At 36.9% G+C, this 20,565-nt stretch overlaps 1 protein-coding gene across 2 annotated transcripts in view; it reads right to left on the bottom strand.

Moving 5' to 3' along the window:
• Positions 1-4,494: 4,494 nt before the first annotated feature.
• Positions 4,495-20,565, bottom strand: part of tcerg1l (transcription elongation regulator 1 like) — a 70,574-nt gene continuing 54,503 nt past the window's right edge. For both annotated transcript variants that reach the window (XM_084435236.1, XM_084435237.1), the window contains 9 exons: positions 17,470-17,595; positions 13,379-13,461; positions 12,027-12,115; positions 9,479-9,621; positions 8,131-8,200; positions 7,410-7,506; positions 7,117-7,206; positions 5,330-5,448; positions 4,495-4,767 (listed from right to left, as the gene is read on the bottom strand). In XM_084435236.1, the coding sequence (XP_084291362.1) occupies positions 4,611-4,767; positions 5,330-5,448; positions 7,117-7,206; positions 7,410-7,506; positions 8,131-8,200; positions 9,479-9,621; positions 12,027-12,115; positions 13,379-13,461; positions 17,470-17,595 (974 nt within the window). In that variant the 3' untranslated portion in view covers positions 4,495-4,610. The remainder of the gene's footprint in view (positions 4,768-5,329; positions 5,449-7,116; positions 7,207-7,409; positions 7,507-8,130; positions 8,201-9,478; positions 9,622-12,026; positions 12,116-13,378; positions 13,462-17,469; positions 17,596-20,565) is intronic.

The raw sequence follows: 20,565 nt of genomic DNA, 5'->3' as shown, positions 1-20,565 counted from the left end.
ATCTTCGAAAGAACCGTTTCAGACTCTGTAAATTAAGTAATATACAGTGTATATTATGAGAAAATTGAAGTGATTTTTGACCTTTGATGCATGTAAATAATTTGTAGGAGACCTACAAAACAAAATTAGGAACCTTTAAAATAGCATAGGGGCACTTTAAGTTAACAGCAAACTGAAGGTGAACCATGATTTTTCAGTCTTTTCTTGGAACATAGAGTGAAAAACTTGTGCATGTCTCAACCATCTGCAACCATCCCCTTCCAGTCAGGTCAGGTACTATATAGTGATCTCTCCCCCTCACCCTGAGCTTTCCTCCCTGATCCTGCACCACAGTCACCTGCGGTTTCAATAATGGATAGGAGTAGACGCACGCTTGGAATGAAGCCAGAGACTATGGATGTCCCGTGGAGCCATAATGGAGTTTACTCCCCCATAAAACAGTTTGCCAGCGCACTGTCTGCCGTCCCTGTGCTTATTTATAGTTGTGTTTCATTGAGTTGACATTGATGGAGAAGGGCTGTTGACTTTTCCTCACCAGTGAGTCGGTTCAATCAGCCTGTGTGAGGCACAGAGGGAATGCAGCACTACTGACGGCCTGAACACACTCCGGCTCCGTCACCCAGTAAACGAGCGCTGGGCCTCAATGCCAGTTGGCAAATTCTCCATCATTCCCGATGTGTGGACGGCTCCACTGCTGTACGTGCTGTGAGAGGAGATAAGTCAGAGGGCAAATACATTTATATGGTGGAAGAATATGCAAGGGGAATTTTCTCATGGAGTCGACACTTTTTAATTTAACACAATCTGAGAGAGGATATCATTTTCTGATGTACTTCAAGTATTGATGATTGGTAATATTTGAACAGGACTAAATATTTTGAAGAAAGAAATGAAGCCTACATTAAAGGCCCTTTTTAGTTTTGACACTGTGACATTTATTCCTGTGATGCAAAGCTAAATGTTCAGCATCATCACTCCAGTCTTCAGTGTCACATGATCCTTCAGAAACCATTCTTATATGCTAGTGTTAATTAGACTAATTTAAGAGAGACAACTCTGCTAAAGGTGTTAAAATAGCTGTGGCTTATTGTTATTTCTGCAGGGAGTGAAAAGGGTGTCCTTCTACTGTAGAAGTGCTATACTAAGTGTTGTGCTTTAATAGTTATTGTGATATTTGCTGTTGTATTATAGGACAACTGGAAAAGATAATTGAATCTATTTGTTTCAATTCCCCCTCAGTGTTTTCTAAAATGATATCGCTTCTTCAAAGTGTAAATCATTGTGGTTTTCTTCCAGGTTATTAATCCCAAACCCAAAATGTAATTTCTAAAGAATCAACAAAAAGCTCTTTTTCATAGTGACCACAGCTGTGAAGCTGCATTATGTATCACACAAGTAGTCTTCTGAAGTCACGCAGGTTTGACAGAATTTTCATTTGTGAGTGAAGTATCCCTAACTGACATAGGTGCCCACTCTATTTCATTGTTAAAAAGTCATGACTTGTCCTATGCTGGCTATTTTGTTGTATTATCTGGAGAGCTGCAGACGTCATTGGTCCCTTCGCTATAGAACGTGGTTCCCTTGACCTCATTGATCCAAGACAGGCTGAATAAGGACTGTGTATAAGGACATCTGAAAGATACTTCTCCAGCATCAGTGCATGGCTGTGTGAAAAGGGTTTCAAATAATCATTGGGCTATGGGTAAAAAAAAAAAAACAGATTTATTTCCAGCCTTAGTATCACATTCATTAAATATTCAGGGTTTTCTTGTCTCAATTGTCTCTTGTGTTGAAATAATGAGGGTGCTTGTGATGAAATACAGTCTTTGTTGTGTTTGTAGGCAATGCAGCTGAAAACAGGCCACCACATTAAACCAAAGAGCTTCAGTGATGCCCAAAGAACATGTCAATAATGTCAATCCAAACAACATGAATCTAAGAATCATCACCCAAAGTTTATATACAAAAGCTTTATTATCTAAAGCTGGGTGCACACTGTACAATTTACAACTGTTGCTTGTCAGACTGTAAGAACATGATCCTGTTAAGTAACTCATCCAGAGTTTTACATCATCAATCCGTGACACGTTCATTGACTATGAGCTGCATTTATGTGTGGGTTAGAAATGGTGGCTAGCAAACACAAACCAATCTCTAGCGTTCATTTAATCATTGCTTCTCTTGAAAAGAAAACTGGAAAAAATGAAGATGTGTGTGTGTGTGGAGCGAGTGGTGCTTTGTTGTTGTCTCACAAATTGTGTCATCAGGTTCTGCGCTCCTATTGGTTCTTTATTTGACAGTTGTCGTAAAAGTCACACTGCAAAGACTGCACCTCAAAACTTCTGACACTGGCAGAATTTCGTTGGAGGTAAAATTAGATTGCAATGGTTATTGATATAGGCTGTCGGCGAACATGTCAAACTAGCGATCAAACACTTCAGATTTTGGTCTACGATCAGAGGAAACATTAGTCAAAATCTTAGTGTGCACCCGGATTTATTTTTAAACTTGATGCATGAGAAATGTTAATTGTTTGGATGTGTCTTGCTGACAAATGTGCACAGTAACAAGTGAAAATTGTCCATCAACATTTAATTAGTCACACTGAATTCTAACATCTAGGAACACAAAATGAAACTGGACATTTATTCAGCTGACATTTCTTCTGGCATGTCAAAGTTAATTAGGAAACTGGACATGAATAACTTGTTTTCTATGGCCAAGAAAATTGGATGTGACATTTTTCTAGAGGTCATGTGTATTGTATTCAGAAATGTTTAATTGGAATTTGCTTTTTATTTAACTTTCCACAATATATGTAATTTATTTCAATATCAACAAAAACAATTATCAATAAAATCAAATGTTTGGAGATTGAAAGCTCTAACTGAAGTATTACAGTAAAAAAAAAAAAGTAGAAAATAAAAATTTATAATGAAATGTCAACATAATATCATACTGTAATGTCCCAGCAATAAGGATGACATTAGAAAGTTTTGCAAAGGTTTCCCTTTTTTATTTATTTATTTATTTTATTTTTCATTTAATTTGTATCGCCATTTCTTAAATCCAAAGATTATGTACATATGTTTTAATGTCTTGAAAACAAACATTTGAATTCTTGGGTTCCTTGTTCATCCTGCTGATTTCAATGTCAACAAGGTAATGCTAGCTAAAATAAATCATTTATTTAAATTGCAAGAATGACTTTGCAAAAGTCTAAATGTGCTGAAAATGATATCCAAATATGTACTATTTGTAAGAATTAATGCCATATATATTAAGTCTTTATACATTATAATCTTAATCTTATTTTGCAAGTAAAACGATGTTTTTTTATTTATTTTTCTGAAACAAAGATCAATGCAGTAAAATAGCTGGTAACATTAGCATTGTCAACAGAAAAAATGATAAAAAAATCCATATTGTTAAGCCCTGAATATGGTTTTTAGTGTGTATAAAAGCTGACAGAAAATGTAAAATTGCATTTCAACCAGAATAAATAAAATAATTTATTTAATCATACTTGCAAATAGCTACATGAATTGAATGCAGCCTAAACATCTACAGTCCTTTCAATGAAATCTCTCTCTGTAATCAGGATCCACTTGCTCCGACTTGAGATTTACAACGCTTCACAGAGCTGTACATTAATTTTCTGTAAAAAGCATCACTTTCATTTTACGATACCATGACAAATTTAATTACAACAAACCGTTAGACAACATTTGAAAAATTCTATCGACACACAACACCACTTACTGTTTCTCACAGATGCTGTCTGAATCTGGTCTTACGGTACGTTTACACGACAACCATGTACTAAAAACGGAAACGGTTTTCCAAAGGTGTCAAAACGATCCCCGTTCACACGGATCTGCGAAACCGACTAAAAACACTGTATTATTCATCCCAGGCCAGTAGTTGGCGATGTCACTTTGTAAAGAAACACTACGCACCAATAGACTGAACACATAATACACATGCGGATGACGTCACCGGTTTCACAAATGTACGTTTTTGTAGTTTACACAGAGACGACAACCGTATTGGTTTCAAAATCTTGCACTTTGACCAAAACACCATTGTCGTATAAACGAACAGCCAAAATGCATAAAAAGCTTTCCGTTTTTAGCTGAAAACGGTGTCGTGTAAACGTTCCCTTACTCTGATAAAATGGTTTCACTTCTACGGTCACTTTCAAGACAGCGCCAAGTAAATCAACATCTATGTACAATTTTTATAAAAATCATTTTCCACCTGTGCACACAGGTCAATGGCTTTAGATGCTTCTATCGAGTCAGACTCTGTATTCATGTTCAGTGTTGTGATTTAGGAACCTTGTTTTACTCAAACCGGAGATTAAGAGCTTCAATATGAAACACATTCACATATACAGAGTTAATCCCCAAACCGCTGTCCAGACCCAGCTGGTTTTGTATTTGTTCCTTTGTTTGAAAGTCAGTCATTGAAAAGCAAACAGCAACACTGCCCTTGGCATTTGGTCAGACATATGGGCAGATGGTATCACCGTCTATACGCTGTGATAAACAGTCACAGGAAATCAGTTCACAGTAGTGTGGAGACTTCACGTCCCTGTCCGCAAGCACTCATCTCATCTTCCTCAGACGCATTCGGTTCTCCTTGTCCCGCTTCTTCAATGTGCTGATGAACTGGGTAAAAAACAGTTCCTGGTCTTTCCTCTTCAGAACCTGTTTGAATCGAGGATCCTTTCCGTACTTGTCCAAGAACTCTTTAAACGTTGACCTACAAAAGAGAACATCAAAATGAGACCCTTGACAGTCATCAAATGTTTTATGTCATCAGTGTGATGGATCATGGTGGTTTTCGTGGCTAGACTTTGAAAGACGTCTCATAGAGGAGATTGTACAGTCGTGAGTCTCAAGTCTGGAAAAGAGCTGAAAACACATGAACCTGCACAGAGCAAATACAGCAATAATGCACAATTTTACAAGGAAACCACTCATTTTGGTGCATTAAAACCTCATTGTTTTGCCTCAAGTGTATGGATTCATGTCTCTTCCATTCCATTCATTATAAATGAATCAGGTGAAGAATAGAGTAAAAGCGAAAGCCGGTCTCCGTTCAACCTGCAAAGAGGCAAACTTCAAGCCGAGAGCTAATCCCTGTGGCTTGTTTGAATTCAGGTCTGTAAGAGACCTTTAACAAGAAACAAGGTTATAATCAAATACACGACCATCAGTAATTTAACACTTTTGCTGAATGAATAATCCGCTCTAGAGATGTTTTTTTTTTTTTTTTATTATTAATGCAAAAGCAGTCACACTCATATACTGTATAAGCTCACCTGGTTGTGATTTTTGACTCCTCCAGCAGTTTTCTGTATTCTTCTTTCGCTTGCTGGAGTTTGCATTTTTTCTCTTTGTGCTCCTCTTTCATTCTTGCTTTGACAAACTGATCATAAATCTGTTGGCAAATTAAATACATGGGAAGGTAGATTTAATGTTTATTTATACTACAGGGCTGCTGAATGCATGATTCTTGATTGACGAACGTTCTAAGGTGTGCAATTATTTTCAGGGAAACACACGGATAAAATAGTTCCAGGCAGGTCTTGACCGCATTACAGGTTCATATCACTTCGCCAACTGATTTCAGTTATTTCAAAGTTTCATACAGCCTACAACAGCAATAGAACCAAAACCCACAACGACACTGACAAAGCAAATTAATATAGTAAACAATAGGATAAAAATGACAAATTATTTCCATGTTTTTTGCCACAAAATTAAATTTTATTATGTATGGAAAGCACATACTCTTTTTCTCCCACTCAAACGTACACACATGTAGTACGGACACACACACTCGCACAGAAATGTGTCATTAGTGCTGTTTTGATGATTTAATCAGTAAAATAGTCTAGCAACTTAAAAGCTACATGACATTTCTCACTAGCGAGGTAATAATGGCGCTGTTTTTGAAACAGATAAACTTAGTCACAGACTCAGGTAATTCACACACACTTAATCTCTCTCTCTATCTCTCTCTCTCTCTAATAACTGCAATAATAACAGCATTAGTCTGCTATCAATTGCTCAAGCCTCTGTGACTAGCTCTAAAATGACGTTTTGGAATTAGCAACGGAGGCATGGGATGAGATGAGTAAGAAATTAGTCCCACACACAAGAGCGTTTTTAAGGAAAAAAAAACTGACAAATGTCTTGACATCTGAACAATGTCTTGAGGTGTGGTAACCATAGTTTAAGCCTAATAATTGACTCTGGCTCATTGAATTACTAGAAAATATTGCACACATCCGCTTCATGTCGTGGCCGCATTACCACCTTAGGTGTGCATTATTTTGTAATTATTCCTTACATAATATATAGTGCAAATAATTTTCATTATCAGAGGTGTCAAGTAACGAAGTACAAATACTTTGTTACCTTACTTAAGTAGAAATTTGGGGTATCTATACTTTACTGGAGTAATTATTTTTCAGACGACTTTTTACTTCTACTCCTTACATTTTCACGCAATTATCTGTACTTTCTACTCCTTACATTTTAAAAATAGCCTCGTTACTCCTATTTAATTTCGGCTTGTTTTCATTCCGGCTTGTCGTCGTTAAAAAAAAAAAAAATTGGCCAATTACACAAACGGTTTAGATCTGAGTCCCGCCTCCTGAATAGCGTCAAAACTCCTCCGAAGGAAACCTAGATGCGGTAAGCGAGGGAGAAATCGGGAGAGAGCATTAATTGCATTTTTTTTTCTTACATTACTTTTACTTTTATACTTTAAGTAGTTTTGAATCAAGTACTTTTATACTTTTACTTGAGTAAAAAGCTTGAGTTGATACTTCAACTTCTACAGAAGTCTTTTTAAACCCTAGTATCTATACTTCTACCTGAGTAATGAATGTGAATACTTTTGACACCTCTGTTCATTATCCTCAATGATGTGATACAGTTTATACAGTTAACGCAAAACCTTACAGTAGGTCCTACCACCAACTACTAGTACTTTTAAAATGACCATGCTGGTACTAGACGCCTGTGGAAGTGTAGAGGTAATGAAGTTTTATTAATGTTTGAGGTTGATTGAGGCTGATGTGAAAGCTTCATGTCATACCTGTTTACGTTCCTCTGGACTCAGCAACAGGTACCGTGGATCAAATACAATTTTGTGCAGTTCTTTCTCCCAGGTGGAGAATGCAGACACCTGTTCAAGACACACAGGATGATTGACGCTCACAGAGAACAAACGCATGTCAATCACCCACTTCATTACACACTGCTCCATCTGTAAGATTATTATGGCCCACTGAATTTTCACTTTTGGGTGAACTATTGGATTAACCTTTATCTCCTTTATTCCCTAAGTCTGAAGTTTCATTATTGTCCCAGAATCACTGAATTTCTCACCCCTCTTTCCAGAAGCATGTCTCTGAAATGGCCGATCCGGAGCTCCAGCGGTAATGATCCATTTTTTCCTTCATCACACTCATCAGGATGGTCCAGTCTTTAAAGCGATGGAGACAAAATACAACAGCTTTAATGCTGTTAATATCTCAGGAGGTAATGTCCAATAGACTGCATTGATTCTGCCCAAACTATTATGATATGCACACTATGCCGATTAAAATAAAAGTGTTTACGAAAGTCTTGTCAATGAATAACTCTACACAAATATTATAGTAAATATTGTGTAAATTAAATATCCATGTCATTTCAGCAGTTCTCACTCTGCCTTTTTTGCTATCACTAAATTGAATCATACACTGAAAAAGAAAACACACTTTGTTGCCGTAAATGAAATATTCACCGTAAACAAGACCTCTCAGAATCTCTCAGTTCTTCTTGAAATGTAAAGTGTAGGCTTGTGTTCTTGTCTCTACGCAGACATTTGGACATACATCAAACACCCAACTGTTCGATTCAAATCATCACCAAGAGAGACAGATTGTGAAATTTGCATCAAGCTGTGAGTGCAGATGTTGCCCACCACAAATCAAAGACTTCCTGTTGAGCTGCGATTATTAAGGTGAGTGACATACAGCACATCTGACACTATATCCTCCCTATCAGTTAAAGCAGACCCAGGATACATCTGTTGTCATATTTTACATGGCTCGACCCGACTTACTTGTAGCGCTTTGAACTACGTTCCTCTTCATCCTCGTCATCATCTTCATCAGCAGAATTTGAGCCGTCGTCTATTGATGGAACAAATCAAGCTTTAGATGAATATATCCTACAAAGTATAGTTTTATTTATATAGTGAAATAATATAGTTTTATTTATGCACACAACACCAGCTGTTTGAGGTTCTGTATTGATATACCTGGATCATGCCAGGTTGTTCATCTGAAAAGTACAATGAGAACTAATTTACTCGAATAGATTAAGGTCATCAATAAATAATCTCCATGAAACAGCAATAAAACTAAATCAATAAAGATGAAAAGCCTTCTGTGAAATGAAGCCAACCATATAATAACTTCCAGACAAGATCCAGACTAATTCAATATTTGCAGAGCCGCTTCATTGGATTACTGCTTTTAGGTAATCCGCGAGAACATCACTTCTCCAGTTTGGTGTGTGTATTCAACTTTAGCTTGAGCATCATTATCACACTGTTAGGATTAAACTTCATCCCTTGTCAAGTTCATCCCTTTTACAGTGCTCCTGTATCAGTCATGAGTTACACTTCACTGATTCAGCAACTTAATCTGAACTCAAGTGACTCTTACCTTGAGGCTACAGTAGGACTTGCCAACGTGATCTCATTAGTATTTGCAAGTACTGTACGCTACCATTCAAAAGTTTGGGGTAAGTATCTTTCTTGGGGGGGGGGGGGGGGATTTTATTCATCCTGAAATTTACCTGAAATCACACCTTCAAAATATTAAGCAGCGCAACTCTTTTCAGCATTGATGATATATGAATTTTGTCTTGAGCAGCAAATTAGCATATTATCTTATTTCAAAAACATTAGAAAAAAATATGACTAACCCCAAACTTCTGAACACTTGCATTTACTTAGATTTGGATACACACTGAAACACAATATCAACAAACTGAAAGCATCTAAAATGTAAACACTTTTACCTTATTACAGGTTCATGGAAATCACAGGTTGAGATGAGATGGAATTAGATAATTACTGAATCTTCCATAACAGTTTCCATAACTAAAGATGATGATGTTTTCATCATATATTTCATACTTGCTACAATTTTGATAATTCAGTTCAGTTATATAAAGAGTTCCAATGATTTATCTTTGTCTGTGCCATTTGGATTTCAATTACAAATAAATTTGCCATTAAATAGGTCAGAAAACACATCGCCTGCATACTAATTCGTACACTATCTATCCTGAATTGTCTCTAAAATTGGATATAATGTGTCCCAAATCATGGTATGTTTAAAAGGGAATGTTAAATATGTCTGAATAGTCTACTATTTCTGGCCAGAATCATTGAGTCTCACCTTTCTTGCGTTTATGTGGTGGGTCCTCGATGATTCGATTGAGGTCTCCACGGTCTTTCAGATCCACTGGTTTCTCCCATACTGACAAATGCATGGTGGGATTGAAGAAGAACACCCTGTCATCGCCTGTCCACACCACACACCTAGAGAAAAGAGAGATGCTGTTATGCTTTTATTTACTCACACACACACAGAAACACAACCCAACAGCCTGTTAGTGGTATTCTCACAAAGTGACTAAGAAATCCTGATGAAGAAAAACACCCCCATCGAGACCAAAGTGACCCAGAGAGAGAGGATTCAGGGTCACACATGACAACTAAGAACCACTAAAACCAGATGGCCTGAATCATTATAACTTTTTTTTTTTCCGCAATCATCCTTAAGCTGTTTCACAAGATATTTTTAAATGGATAAAATCCACAATATGTCCAGAATCAAATATCTACAAGCCTATTATAGGTTTTAGATTCCGGTCATAAATCCAAAAGTGACCAATTTTTCAGGCGTTCCGCACTAGATATTCATACCTTACAGTGATAATTTTAGACCCATTTCAGGCCTCATTCAGGGTAAGTCGGATAAAGAATTCATGGATTCTGCAGTAGTCTGTGAGGTAATTTGATACAACCTCATGCCAACCATGACAAACCAATCCTGACATTTCATTTTGCTACCCAATCGCATCAGGGAGATCGGCAGTGCCTTCCTGTACCATAAAACTGACCCAATGATATTAAAAAATCTTTGAAACGGCGAATCCGCTCTGCTCATATGCAGTTAATCATAGTGCAAACATATGGGTGTTGCTAGTCGCATGCTTCATTTGTCCTTCCTTGCAGGGATTCTTCAATTTTCAAATCATGTCCATGCAGCCTACATATAAAACAATAACCACAAAATTTAGAGCCCTATTTTATTCTACACAACGGACCATTTTATTGCTCAGAAGTTGTTGCGTGTAATATTTTCCCCATTCTTTTCTGTCTCAGCTTACTATGCAGAACTACTATAATCTATTTCTAGCTCAAACACTGTGACTGTGCCACTATCTAACTCCATCTCAAAGTTGATCCTAAAATGAAAAAGGCACAAATGAGACAATTGACATACATTGATTAATCTTCATTTGATTCTTAAGGCCTGTTAACACCAAGGACGATAACTATAATGATTACAATAAAGATATAGTTCTAAAAATCATTCTAAATATAAAATAATTGCGGACACCACAACTATAACGATAACGGCACAAAGAAACGTTATCGTTGGAATCACTTTCAGAACTATTTTTTTCCCTCGGCCAATGAACGATAAAAACACTGACATCCAATCAGAATCTTGAAGAGCATTTAAAGCAGCAGACGATAAACTCCAGCCCCCCTTTTAATAAACAGCATGATATCATGCATTGGTGTGGACGCTAGTATAGTTATGGTTATGGTTATAGTTATCGTTCTTAGTGTGAACGGGCCTTTAAAATCCCACTATCGATAATTTAGTCATACCAGGGTTTCCTGCATCAGTTATCAGTGGTGACGGACCCTGCTGCTGAATTTACAGCCCCAAGGCAAAAGACCTCATATTAAAAAATCATTCACATGATTCACGAACAAATGATTCTTATGAATTGGTACCTCTGAGTTCAAAACAGGCTGCGTCCGAAATAGCATGCTCTCTTGAGTAGGTACTCCTTTAGAATAAGTACCTACTATGCGACCGCTAAAAAATTAGTTTCAACATAGTATGAATGTCTGTAGTATGAATGTAATCCGGACGTACATTCGCCATGTTGTCATTATCATGTGATCTCACTTGATCTTTCCTTTTTGTCTAGACTCTAAAATGGGTTGTTATGCACCAAAGGAATCTAATCCCGCATCTATATCTGGATAATCACACAACAGCTCCAATTCTGCAAAGCTGGTGTCATCAACTACATGGTAAAAGCAAAGATTTACCAGTTCAAGCCAGTTTGTGTGTGTCAACAAAAGCTGACTGCCATAAGCCACGATGCCTGCCGGGTTTCAAAAATGTCTGAGTGTGTGTATGTGTATGTTTGTGTGTTTGTTTGCAGGGAAGGAAAGCCCACACTGCTTTGGCAGAGAGAAATGGATGCCTTGCATAACACATTGTCCTCATGCAGGTTTTCGATTGGATGTCACAGCATCTGTTGGAAGTTTGCCATGTGCACTGCTGTATTTTATCCAAGCATGTATTACTGTCATCAAACAGTTATACAGCAGCATGCATCATTTAAATGGTGCTAAAGCTGCTGACATTTATGACAGAATGAGAGGAGATAAAACAAACATCTTTATATCACTATATAAGAACAAAGTGGCTATTAAAGCATTTCAAAACAGGAGAAAAACACTGCAATTTCAATTGTGGCATTTTAAAGTGTAGGTTGACACTGAGACAGTTGTGAGAGAACAATCGATTGGTCATTATCTTGCATGCGGATAGTCATTTTTTATCAATAAAGATGCATCAGATTAATGGTGAGCTGTACAATCATATCTGTGCAGACAAAGCGGGTAGTTACCATGGTGATCCAGGTATAGGCGTGGTTGCAACTGGCCGCTTGTCTTTGGGCAAGATATCCTCGTCCATACTGACTTTAAAAGGCTCATCCTGGACACAAACACACACACATACACCGAAAGGAAAGGTACACCATAAAAGACATAAAAGAGCATGTGATGTTGTCTGAGTGACCGAAATGGCCATGTGAGTCTTGTTATGAGGAATGCTTAAATTTATATGTGTGCATGTGTGTGTGTGTGTGTGTGTGTTTGATATTAGCTAAAAGTTCATTCTGTTTTATTCATATAATTAATATATTTTAATACAAGTTTTTAGATGTGATTTATGGCATCATGGAGGAATGCAAGAGTAATCAAATTCATCTCAGATTAAAAAGTAACCAAATTAATTTAAGAAATCAATGCTTATTGCTTAATCCAGTTACCACAATTTTGCAAGCATATGTGCAATACCAGAATGCATCGTGTAGAGCTCAATGAAAACATGATTTGAACAAAGCAAGCGTGAGTAATGTCAATTAATATACTTTATTCAATACCGAAAATTATCCATACAAATATACTGAAGAGCTGAACCGCAACATAAAAAAAAAAAATTTGATTTTTAAAATAATCTAGCATTTCGAGATTAAAGTCAAAATATGTATTGTTATGCTTATTAGAGTTTTTTTTTTTTTTTTTAACATCGCTGTATATTTTCAAAGTCACTTATGAAATCAAGCATCTCATTTTAGTTCATTTGCAACAATGGTTTGGAACAGAGCAGGTGTTTTTTTTTTTGTTTTTTTTTTTTCTACTCTGTAATCACGCAGGCGAAGTGAACCTCAATTATCTCACCCCAAACATGGGTTACAAAGCTAATAACAAAATATAGTGTTGATTATCAACCTGATAAATGGTCTAGATGCGTTCAGCCTTGAACACACACTCGGAAAACAACCAATTACCCAGTCCCTGCATGACCGAATGCTGCAGATTACAGATTCTCCACATCGGGGCTGGCGGTCTTGCACACTCTTTATGGTCAAATGAATTACCGTTCTGGGGGAATTTCACTAATTAATCTGGCTGAGAAGATTTCAAAAGCCGTCACCTATGGGGACACTGTGTTACGGCGCACTTCAACAAAAGCGATTATTAACTCAATCTTAATTGGACTCAAAATCTGATTCTGCCCGCAGTGTGACCTTTTCCACAAATCAGTTCGATATTCTTTCTCCCTCTAAGACAATCCAAAACTATTTTCATGAGGATCATGGTCTGGCAACAAATGAACTGAATGGCAGTTAAGTGGATGTTGCCTTTAATATCATTTTAAGAATAGCTAATGAGAGAAAGACAGATTACGAACCTCAGCTTTAGCCTCTGGGTTTGGACCGCGGCGGAGAACTAAGGCGTCTGTGCAGGATGGCTTCTTTAATTCCAGTATCTTATCTGAAGACAGAGATAAATGCTCAGTATCCCCCTGTTGCCCATTTTCAATCCACATTGTTTCTTCAAACAATCTGCACCCCATCAACAGTAAATATAGTTCAAATAAAAAGAGTAAAAGACAGTTCCCTTCTAAATGGATGTCAGAGATTCTAATTAAACACTCAAATACTCACTTCATCTACTAATCAAATGGTGTGGCATCCAAAATCCCATTATGAAACACTGCAAATCAGTTTGTTTGAGAGCTATGTATCATTGTGCCTTCTATTTTAAGATTAGCAGTCATCAAGAGGGGTGCCTTCATTTGCACATATGAATATATCCTTTTAATTATAGCTATGTTCATATGTGTGAATGACAGGATTTTTCTCTACTTGATTGCTATTCCTCATGCAATTCCACCACAGTTAAAAGGTTGTGTTTTGTATTTTTATAATTCAATATTAATCATTCAATTATGAAAATTAAAGATTATTGATTAGTGATTATTGATTAGTGAGATTTGGCTATACTTGTGAGGGTCAAATGTCTTCACGTATAGTCAAATATAATGACAACCGACTAAAAAAAGATTATAAATCAGCCAAAACATTTTTATATTTAAATCTAGTGTTTTGCACATGTTTCTCTGATGAGTAGGTTTTAGGGGTTGGGCTAGGCCTTAGAAAATATAATTAAAATCATATAAAATCAATGGAAGTCTATGCAATTGCCTCACCAATATAGTAAAACAAACACACATGTGTGTGTGTGTTACAGTGTTACAATAATATTTTTAATTATTACTACTGTTTTTACTGTATTTTTGATCAAATGCAGCCTATAAGCATAAAAGACAAATTTACTGACCCCAAACTTTTGAATGGTAGTGTATATACAGTATACAGAAAGTGTAATACATTGAGTCCAAACAATTAAATGCTGTTTGCTCAGAATGATTATTGACAGAACATTCAGAAAATCAATAATGTATTAAAAAAAAATCACAAGCAACATCATTACAAGCAACATCAAAAAGCAAAAGACATTGCAACATTCTGAAGAGAAATTGACAAGCATAAATCTTGTTACAAAAATCAAATAACAGCTGGCAGACAAATCAATAAGAAAACTACACACTGAGACTGTCAGTAATGGTAGAAACCATTATACAACACAAAGCCAGTCACTTTAGATAGTTTGAACACACTTAAACTCAATCTGCCCCAAAAATAATTTGCACTTTATCTCCATGGAAAAGTATGAAATTAGATGTGGCAAGCATAAGGTGGAGTGGAAATCAAATGCGCTGCTTGATCTTTTGTCCTGCATGAAATTCAACTCAAGCGGGCTGCATACTGAAGCAGCTCAGGATAAAACAACAAAGAAACATCAGGGAGAAATAGATCCTGCTCAGAGGTGTGAATGGGGATTGCTAAAGGTTGTCTCGATTCTAAAGTTACGTAAAAGGCATTCTGATGGTATATCAGCATATAATACAACTGGTTGTACAATAAAAAAAATGTATATTTGAAAAATGCAATGACAAATGACAATGTTCAAAATTTTGGGTCGTAAGAAGTTTTACATATTTTTTTAATGTTAATGTTTTAAAGAATGCTCATCAAGGTTGCACTGATCACATACAGAAAAACAGTGACATTTTAATATATTGTAAACTGTGATCAAATCTGAATTTTCAGCATCATTACTCCAGTCCTCAGTGTGTCACATGATCATTCAGAAATCATTCTAATATGCTGATTTTCTGCTCAAGAAACATTTCTGATTATTATCAATGTTGAAAACAGTTGTGCTGCTTAAAGGAGAACTCCGGTCAATTTTAACATTGAGCTAATTTTTTTGTGCATTTGGAGTGCTGTCAGTACAGAGAACAGAGTTTCCTACACCGTGTTATCCTCTTTTTAAAATTTGCACCCTGTTGACTTCAATGGGGCAAGTTTTAAACCTGCTTTTAGCCTCTTAACATCCTTGATGTGTCATTACAAGTGCACAGGTCATGTGAGTGATTCCTTCGGGGTGAACGCGGGTTAATCTGACTGCAGTAGATGTGAAAGATATGAATAAAAATGATGTTTATTCAGCCAGCGCACATACCTGTATTTACATCCTGTTTTCGGTCGAAGTCCACAGTAGTCGATTGTCGAGTTCACGCGCGTGATCATAGGTACTAAACCTATGCGCGTGAACTCGACAATCGACTACTTTGGACTTCGAACGAAAACAGGATGTAAACACAGGTATGTGCGCTGGCTGAATAAACATAATTTTTTATATATTTCTTTCACATCTACTGCAGTCAGATTCACCCGCGTTCACCCCGAAGGAATCACTCACATGACCTGTGCACTTGTAATGACACATCAAGGATGTTAAGAGGCTAAAAGCAGGTTTAAAACTTGCCCCAATGAAGTCAACAGGGTGCAAATTTTAAAACGAGGATAACACAGTGTAGGCAACACCGATTTTTGTCGTTGTTCTCTGTGCTGACAGCACTCCAAATGTACAAATAAATGAGCTCAATGTTAAAATTGACCGGAGTTCTCCTTTAATATTTTTGATCAGTTGAATGTATCCTTGCTTTTCCTTCAAAAAACACACTTTTACTTTTGAGCACTGAGCAGTAGTGTATGTATACAGTTAAATGTGGCATAAGGGGGGCAGATAGTAATGGATTTCTTACAAAACATCTAGCACTGACAAATTCAGATTAAACGTGGATGAAACGGTTCTGGCCCCATAGCAACTCTTTGTATTTCAACAAGCAAACTGCTTTGCAATAAAGCTGAATAAAGATTCAGTTTGATTTATATCAGTCATCATCGTTACGCTGGAAGCGTTGACGAGAAACCTCTCATCCACGCCTACACAAACCATTCATCTGTTTCTGTTAGCGCAGACACTTCCGTGGCAAGCTTCCACTCTGAGGTCTTACGTAGACAGAAGACAGTATAGAAGAAGAACTGTGTGGCGACTAGTTGAATCACAAGCTGTTTATGCTGTTCTCTAAAACATGCAACACATAAAGCAGAACTGCACAGACTCACAGTGTAGAAGGAAAGAAGTTGATGGTTGAACATAGCTGGATATATTAAATATGATCTGTTTTGTTCACAGAGTTCAGAGTCAAATCTGTCTTAAATACAACAGCCTTTTTTCCACCGCCTGGCCTAACGGTTCTAAGAACAGTAAGGTACGGTTCCAGTTATATTTCCACTTGAGCTTGACTCGGCACAGAAGGATTATACAAACTTGATTCTGCCTGAAATTCTCAGCACGGTTAGCCAAAACTTAATTTGAATTTTTTTCATTTTAATATATTGCATACATTTTATTTGACGTAAATGCTTGTATTTAAATATTCCATATTCTACCAATGATAAAACTGTGCTATATGTTGAGTTTTGTGAAGGAATGCCATTGGTAGGGAGCCTTTGAGCTGTGTTTATGATCACTATAAGTGGTTTCAATTTGCATAACAGTGACTGTAAAACATATGTTACTGTAGGTATGGAAATGGCATGTTTTTGCTTTGGTTTCACTTTATTTTGATGGTCAACACATTCTGTTGACAATGAGTAACGTTGCACCTAAATGTCTACTAACTCTCATTAGAGTGTTAGTCAAGTATTAGTAGACTGTTAGGTTAGGGTTTGAATAAGTTGACATGCAGTTGCAAAGTTATTTATAGTAGTAGAATGTCTGTTGAAGGAGGATCACAATAAAGAGTTAGCAGATATTAAGCAGACAGTCTACTAAAACTCTAATGAGAGTTAGTTGACGTAGTTTCAAAGTTACTTATAGTCAACAGAATGTTCAAAAGGGACCTTCAAAATGAAGTGTTACCTTCGGTTTTGATATTTGGGATATGGTCATTGGGCTATTTTTGATTGGCCATTGAGCTAGTTTTGTTATGCAGACTTGGCAACCCTGGTTGGTATACACAATGGAAAGCAATTGTGAGAATTCTACTAAGGATTGTATTATATATCATGTGTGTAATCTCACTTGTCGCTCTTTGCCCCTTCCAGTTTCCAGTGAGTAGGGTCACTCCAGGAGCAGAGAGTGATGTTAATGCGGTGATCTGAGATGGAAGGACGGGTCCCAGCAAGCTCTCCCAGCTTCTACGTGTTCCTGTATGCCACAAAGAAAACATGGAAGTAGATTTTACTATGCATGAACCACAGAGAGAAAAAAGACAAAGATTTACAGATAAAACAGACTGGTCAGCCAAAAATTCAATCCAACTAAAACCAACTTAAAGGCACAGTATGCAGGTTTTTCAAAACAATAACAAAGGCGTAGCATGATGACTGCGAGAGTGAGCGTGGAATCATGGGAGTTGCCACTTGTCAAAATAGTGTTGTATCTGAGGCATGTTACAAACATGTTACCCGCGGTAAATCAAGAAAATTAGAGATTCAAACAATAAGACTATAATAATGATCAAGTTTTCTATCAATAAAGTTAACCGAACAGGTACTCGGCTGTCTAATAAAACACAATATATTAAAGTGTCTTCATGGTTTCTACGGAAGTAAAGGGTAGCGTGGATATTACATCATTGACAGGCGACGCAATGACACGTTACACTGGTTAAAATAGCTGATTTCTCTGGATTTAAACATTGTTGAAAACATTTGGGATAATGTAAGTACACAAGTTAACAAAATATATAACATTGTTCCAGTGGGTTTTTTGTATATTGTAATCCAAATATCTTACATATTGTGCCTTTAAGGTGGTTCTGCATGGTTTTCAACTGGTCCAGCTAAAAGAGTGTCGATTACCAGTTGGTGGCGCTGGTTTCTGTCATCTTGGTCAAAAAAAAAAAAAAAGAAATGTATGGTTTAAAAACCAACTTGACCAGCTTAAGCTGAAATAAGCTGTTTATACAGAAGGGATTGCATTATACCATGTTATTTCCTATTAAATCTGACCAACTGTGGAAAGTAATGCTATTAGAGAGATGATGCCAAGGACACTGCAAAATACACAAACATTATGCAGTACAATTCAGTCTGGCTATCCGGTTTCCACCAGCCAATAAGGCTATGGAATCAATTCCCAAATCTCAAACCTGTCATAAACAAACCTACAGGAGGACCAATCAACATTGCCTTCATCATTGAGAATCAAAGAAGTGTTTAAATTACACGCTAAATTCATCAAAGCTTCAATCAAAAGTTCCGCTAACTGGTTAAACACTGAAAATGTTGGAAAAGCCTTGAGGCTCTTTCTCATCAACCGGGCCATATTTAACCTTTAATTTTCTAGCGTCTGTCCGAATTCTGCTCAACAGACTCTGCTTCTTCATAAAGGTTAATTACATTTGGCTTCAGCTCTGGGCTGGGCATTGCTGAAATCCAGAGGGGTTGACAGATTGTCAGGTTGAATATGTATGTGCCATTTCCAAGAGCACAAAAAGCAGATGCATTTTTAAAGCATTTGTGATGTTCTGCTTCACAAAAAAAGGTTGAAGTCATCAAGCTTTCGAGATTGTAAATGATGTTGCCCTTTCTCTTTCCGTAGTTGCCCTTTTACGCCACAACTTAAAAACGAACCAGTTAAATAATGTCAATTGAAAGAAATTACACAAAAAATAAATCAAAATGGATGTGAATATCAAAATGTGCATGGATTCGAATTCGAACCGGAAATAGTAGACATCCGTGTATCTTTGGAATATTAATTTCAACATACTACGATTTGAGACACACTAATACTGTTTAGGACATTCATTCTCAGTTGGGTCCTGTCAGTTACTTTTTTGAAAAGATAGTGGGAGTTATGGGAGTTAAATGAAGAGGGAGATGATGAGATCTGCTCATTAAAACATTTAATGGTGCATGAACGCATGATTTGCATCTGTTCCCTGAAACAATATGGCTGTTCTTGCCACTGCTTTCAGATCCAGGAGAGATCTGAAACTCACACACACAAATGCTGGATTGATAACCTTGGGCATCAATAGATCATCACTACACTTCATGATGTCTGGCTCGTCTTTAGCTTACTGGGCATTAGCTTTCATTTATTTCACTTAAAGTTGCGTATGTCGCGCTGTTTCTGTACTCTTGAGGACGTGTCTCACACATATCTCATCAATCTTGAATTAGCTGCTTGTCTTACGTATATAAAGATGAGATCGTTTAATGAGAACAGGCACGCAGGCCTCAGTAAAAATATGTCTTCCAGCTTAGTCATTAAATAATTAAACGCGCATGATCAAAAACCTGAAAACTGATTAAAGCTACCAAAATCAACAGCGAGAGCGTAGCGTTCACTGCCTCTGCCCTAGTACTGCTTTCTCACTGCTAAAATATGACACGAGTTTGAGTAGACAATCTCAATTTTGAGTTAACTTTCCTTTTAAACACTTTTTTTTTTTATCCTTTCACATTGAGGATAAAAAAGGACGAATTTGCTCATAAAAATAGAGGTGTCCTGTATAAACCCTGAACCGAGCGAAACAGGGTTGATTGGTTGATATTACTCTTGGGAAGGTTAAGAGACTTTGATGCGTTTTGATGTCAGAACTGATGGGATAGAGGGTGACGAGGACATAATTTGTAATCTGTTGTTATGAAGGCATCAGACAAAGCAAGTGAAAGCTTTCAGAATGACCTGTATATGAAAAATGTTTGCTAAGGGTGAGAGACAGAGACCTTTACAGTCGACATGATGTGTGGTGAATGTTAAGGTTAAAATGCAAGGTCTAAAACTGTGCGTTCTACTGCTACACTCTTAAAAATAAAGGTTCTTTGGCATGGTTCTATTAAGAACCTTTAACATCCAACAAAAGGTTCTTTATAGTGGAAAAAGATTCTTTAGAATATTTAAATGCTCTTCACTCTAAAATAATAATGCTTCCTTTAAGAACTGCTTACTGAAATGTTTTTGGGAACCAAAAACGTTTTTTTCTTATTGCATCGCTGCGAAAACACTGGAATTTTTATTTTTAAGTGCCTGTGTTTTTTTATTTGGCTTGACGCTGTACCCTGATGTTTTCAGGCTAATCTAAGGCTTTGTTCCAAAAACCAAGTGAGCTGTCTTGCTGGCTACAGCCTATTGTATATAGGCAGCATCCAAAAAGAAATGAAA

This window comes from Rutilus rutilus (assembly GCF_951802725.1).
Source record: "Rutilus rutilus genome assembly, chromosome: 16".
NCBI lineage: Eukaryota > Metazoa > Chordata > Actinopteri > Cypriniformes > Leuciscidae > Rutilus > Rutilus rutilus.
This window is presented reverse-complemented; position numbering and strand designations above follow the sequence as displayed.